Consider the following 6,000-nt stretch of genomic DNA (forward strand, 5'->3'; position numbering starts at 1 on the left):
TAAACACCATCCTGGGCAGGATTATTTCAGAAACTTGTTTTTAGTATACAATAGAATAAGCTCTCTCTTTTCCACAGTCCCACTTCCAGAACTGCCCTTAGTCATCCCTCACACTGCTCGTTTGACTCAATATGCTTGCTCATGTTGCCAGTCTGCTCTGGTGATCAAAGTGGAGGAATTCTTAAGAGAGTACCTGCCCTAACACTTAGGGCATGAGATACTGGAAGAAACGCACAGGGACATTAGGCAGGGAGCTTAAAGAGGCATGGCAGACTTCTTCCATAAGTCAGGTATTAAGCACCTGGTGCACCAAATAATGATCAGAAAGCAGGCCACTATCATGGTGGAAGTTCATCACAGTCCATGTGATCCAGATAAGAAGGCGGACAAAGTCTTCTTTAAACAACTCACGCAAGTTCTGAAATCACACCTTGGTTCCTATGGAGGATTTAAATTCATCTAGCACCTATTTGAAGGGCAACATGGTGAAACGTAACCAATCCTGAGAAACTTCTGGAGTGTTTCAGGAGTAATTTTGAGATACAGATATTGAGTGGGCAGCTGGAAATGAAACACAGCTGGATCTGCTGTTAGCTACACAAGGAAAAATTAGTTGGGGAGATAACAATCCACATCAATGCCTTGGACATCGCATTCAAGAAATGTAATTCGAGGTCCTGAAGGGAATACACTTCAAGAAAACAAACTTTCAAATATTCAGGAAACTGATAGGTGGGATTCCATGGGAGACAGCTCTGATGGGTCAACAAGCTTAGGAGAAACTGCAAGTCAACCTCCTCTAAATGCAAGGAAGTGATGAAAGCTAACAACGTGAGAACAAGTGAAGTGATTATCCCTCTTGACTTAGCAATCACTAGACTGCACCTAAAATCCTACACCTGTGTTTTTCCACCACTGCAAGGAAGACTGATAAACTGGAGCAAGTTCAGCACAGGGCCATCAAGGTGGTCAGGATGCTGGATCACATGCCCTATGAGGTGATGCTCAGGAGAACTTGAGATGTCATGTCTCGCAGTCCAGTATTTCTTCCTGATATCTAACCTAAATCTCTCCTCTTCCAGTTTAAAGTCATTCCTCCTTGTCCTATCACTACATGCCCTTATAAAAAGTCCCTTACCAGTTTACTGGTGACCCTTCAGGTACTGGAAGGCCACTATAAGGTATCCCTGGAGCCTTCTCTTTTATAGGCTGAACAATCCCAGCTCTCTCAGCCTGTCTTCATAGGAGAGGTGCTCCAGCCCTCTGATCATCTTCATGGCCCTCCTCTGGACTTGCTTAAACAGCTCCGTATCCATCTTATGTCGGGGTCCCCAGAACTGGATATAATACTTTGGGTGGGGTCTCACGAGAGTGGAGTAGAGTGAGAGAATTACCTCCCTCGACAGATATTATTTCACATTATCTTAGACAGACCTGGCAAAAAAAACTTCCAATAGTGGTAGTGAATACACAAAATATTTGGCAGGATAAGAGCAAAATTCTCCTTCAGATGACAGCATTTGTAAGTTCAAGATAAGCAACTTCACCAGTCCTAATATCACAGAAGTAAATTGACTTTACCACAATGATGATCAGATGGAGACGTCCACATTCTCTTCTCTTCATGAATGCAAAGAACAGAAGTTTCCTCTAAGCCCAAGCAAGGACATCAAATAGAGAATTTGGAGAGGCATAGCATTAGCCTGTATCAAAAGCTATGTCTTTGTAATGTCTTCAATAGTCTCAAAGATGACAGATTGGCTTAACATTCAAGCACAGGGTCAGAGTCATATTTTCTCCCCCAGAATTCACTTGAATTTTCAGAGACTTAAAAACATATGCTTGGTGTTGGGGGGGAGTAAGGGTTTGGTTTCTTTTTTTTTACTTTAATTTCTAGCAACTGCTTATTCAGCCCCCTTTTCTCATTCAAACTACACACACTGCTTTGAAGGGTCTTCTTAATATCATATTCTCTCCTTGGTATACTCACATAGCTTGTCTGAATGATGAGAGTTTTCACATTTGAGAAGAAATTATCTTATGCCACCCAGATGTATTAAGAACTTAAAAAAATTAAGTCTAAAATGTAAGTCTTTAGTGGCTTGAGACACATCAGCAGTTTCATCTGTTACTAATGTTCCCTATCTACCCCAGTGACACATATAATCCAAAATTGTATTTGGCACATCATCTCACCCTCTCTAAGAAAATAGAAAAACATTTCAATGTCTACAAGTATCAAATGCTATCCTTCTTGTTAGACCTTAAACAACTTTCAACATTACAATTTTGAAGCTGATCCGTCCCAGCTGTTAGTCTAACTCAATATAACAAGAAGCAGTTTTTCCACAGATGGAAAAATACCACAAGCATCACATACTAATATTTATTTGCTACTGTCACACTAACAGATCTGTACAAAGAACTACAGGTTCCTTCAATCAGGAGAGAAACAAATCAATCTTTAACTTGATCAAATAGATGCTTTGTTCCAGTTTTGTTTCTCAGCAAACTGACAGTCTCCACTGCTCTCAAATACTTTCAAGAAAGCAGAGTGGCATGGAAAGCAGAATACATATGCATTTGTTTTCATTTTTTGGTACCATGAACAGTCAACTATGGTTATGAAGTAGATCAACAATCTACTACAAAGTAAAGACACATAGATTTACAACAAATGCTTTCTAGGCAAGTGAATGTACAGTAGAACAGTTCTACTGCCAGTAGAACAGCTAACCCCTGTGCTGGCTGTTTCTAAGAAGGAAGCTAAGGAAACAGTAGAGAGGAAAATAAACTCAAGAAAGGTATCCTCCAAGGTAAGACTGTAACACAAGGTGGCCAAGAAATTGTTCCAGCACTGCCAGTGACCATGCATGATTCATTTGTTAGATGATAACATCACTCAAAATAGCTAGCAATGCTATGTGGACATTATGTGAACCACACATCTGTTTTCATCTCGTTAGTTTTCTCCAACAATACAATGTGTCTGCACATGCACACACCATCTACACAAAAACAATCAACTAAGCATTGAGTCCTTGCCAGTATTACTGTTTTGGGTAGTGGTTATACTGACCTATAATCACTCTACACCCTTCAGTGAATATAAGGACAATATATGATTGGCAGAAAACTGCACCGTGTTTGACACTGAATACGGCTTAAAGGCCAAGCAACATTTGTTACAGGATTAACATGAATCAAAATCTCAAAATAACTCAGGGATCCTAATGATGGCTTAGTCAATTGTCTGCAAAAGCTGCATATACTAATGTAGTCTAAGCAACAGCAAAACAACTAAGTAACTGATTTTTATTTTCAAACAACATGGAAAACCAAAGTCCATCCCATTAAAAGTCACCACTTAGCAAAAAGAAATTACAATACGAATACTGAGATTATAACACATTGAGATCAGAGGATTAAAGTGGCTAAAATACAGATTCTGGGAGGAACTGTTTAAAAGTAAGTTACTCCATTGTTATAAAGGATGTTTCGTCTCCATTCTTAATTTTTTATAGGTGAGGAGGAACAGGGGGCAATGGAGGAGGAACATAGTCTAGAGTTCTCATGCAAATTCTTTGTAGTTTTATTTCCCAGCTACTTTCCCAAAAAAGTTAACTTACCATCCAGAAAAGGGTTCCTGTGGCAAACTCGGAATAATGCTCTATAGTAGACAATACACTGAATATTAAACAAATCAGCACCAAGAGAAATCTGTAAAAAGGAAACAGTGTTTAGTGACTCATCAAATTGAACTGTAAATCTAGATCTCGTTTTAGCTCTCTTCTTCACATCACTTTCTCCATCACAAGTACTTTGTGCTTCATCAGTTCCGTCTTCCTCGTCAAGCTGAATAGAAACATTTTGCATTTAATAACTTCTAAGAAACATAGGATAAAAATGACAGAAAGGCTGAATTCAATTATATCAATAGGTAAAACTCCTATTATCAAGCATAATCTCCCATAGAAGCTTGCCACAGTGAATGTTTCATGTTTCACTGATTGCTACGTAATTAATGGGCTGCAGTAGTAAGTAGCATAACTGATAATGGATCAATTAAAGAAGAATTGGACAGTAAATTAAATGAAAAATGTTCTATTAAATGCATTCCATTAATTAAAAACTTACATCAATACTGAAGAAACACCTACGACCACAGTATTTCTAGTGTCACCAGTCAGATCAAGAAAAAAATTCACAAGTCTCACAAGACATACTCCTGCCCCCAAAAATAGTTTTAAAAAAAGCAAAATTGAAAAGTCATGAAAATTGGAATACAAAATATGCAATTGAATTCTAGTTGATTAAATGCTGGCAGAATACCCATTACTTTCATGTGTATGATGCCTCAGCCATTTTTCCACCATTGTTAACATATTAAATGTTTAAACAACTGGCAAAAATAAATTATATATGAAGAACTCTGATGGACAGACCAGAAGGACAGTCTTTTGATATGTTCTACTATGGTGATGTAGTACTACTACTTCAAGTGATGGTGATGCAGAAAACCAAGAGAAAAATAAGAAAACTGAGTTTTCTTTCATAAACAGCCAGAAATGTTCCATTTTGTGTACCAGCTTGTCCAACTGTCATTTCCACTGATTCCAAGCCAAGAGTCTGTAATTAAACTCCTAAATACCCAAACCAGCAATGAAAACCTTAACAGTCCTGAATGTGATGACACATTTTTTCAACAAAAAACCCTCTTGAAGAAGATAAACAGTACTGACAAGGAAGGCTAGTTCAAGAACGCCAGAGCAAATGGCAGACTAACAGCCCTGGTGGCTTTAGTGTTAAAATGGTGAGATTCCAGCAAACAGATATAAACACACTAACTATACTCAGTGTGCTTAGGAGGAGGAGCTTATCAGGAAGGGCAAAAATTGATGTTCACCTTGACACTAGTGACATTACAAATTCCTTACGAGTCTATCCAGGGACTTGCCCCAGTTAACATTTTTGGTAAATCAGTGTTCCAGAAGAGGAGATGAAATGCACTGTACTAAGTCCACACCTGACACCAAACCAGGGGTTTAGTCAATAAATGTGAAGGCAGAGATACTGGTTAGAGGTGACTGGGCAGGCTAAGGAACAGGCCTAAAGGGATCTCATAAAACTCAACATGAACATTTGTCAAATCCTACACATGGTATGGGGCAGGCCCAAACCCACATCAACTGAAGACTGCCCCTATTTTGGGCTGCAGCCCCTGTAGCCCTGCCAGCATGTAAAGGACAGTGATGGTTCCCTTTTGCTGGAGCACACCTGGGGTGGTGCACACAGATGGGGCCCCAGCATACAGGTGACACCTGGTACAGAGGTGACAGACTGAAGGAGCTTGGCAGAGGGCAGAAGCAGCACGAGGACAACCCTGACCCAGCATGAGTAGGGACAGGTGCCACCACTCTAATTGTGAGGGAAGCCCTGCCCCTACTGCTCACCATGTGTCACACTTGCCCTAAAATCCTATATATCTTCCAGTCACCTCATCTGTTCTCTTCACCTCTTTCTGACTCTGGGGCTTGTAATTTAGAAAACACCATATACCATTTGTTTAGAGACTGTCCTGTGACTGGCTGGCAGGTCCCTGTCTACATTAGAAAGGCAACAGACTGGCAAGCTCCAGCCTATATACCCATAGTCCCACATTTTTATGTCACACGTCACGTTTCATACCTCTCTATGATCGGATGGTCACCATATTTATATTTTTGAAACCATCATATACACATGATCTCAGACCACCCTCTGACTAGCTGCTCATTCCCTTAGGACGTGGAAGTGTTCATATACACATATACATATATTCATTTCTATATACCTACCTGTATATACCTATATGTGTATATATATATACATACATATATAAAAACATATATATATATATATTTATATATATATATATAAATAAATCTACTTTTGTATATACATAGGTTTCTCTATATAGATTGTGGTGGGCTGACCTTGACCAGCTGGCAGACACCCACC

General features: G+C 39.4%; 1 protein-coding gene across 1 annotated transcript in view; it reads right to left on the reverse strand.

Annotated features, from left to right (window-relative positions):
* Nucleotides 1-6,000, reverse strand: part of LOC104389984 (potassium voltage-gated channel subfamily KQT member 1-like) — a 485,421-nt gene that overhangs the window by 459,949 nt on the left and 19,472 nt on the right. The window contains 1 exon segment of the mRNA XM_009999050.1: nucleotides 3,630-3,720. Coding sequence (XP_009997352.1) covers nucleotides 3,630-3,720 — 91 coding nt within the window.

This window comes from Chaetura pelagica, unplaced genomic scaffold, assembly GCF_000747805.2.
Source record: "Chaetura pelagica isolate M959 unplaced genomic scaffold, ChaPel_1.0 scaffold6, whole genome shotgun sequence".
Taxonomy (NCBI): Eukaryota; Metazoa; Chordata; class Aves; order Apodiformes; family Apodidae; genus Chaetura; species Chaetura pelagica.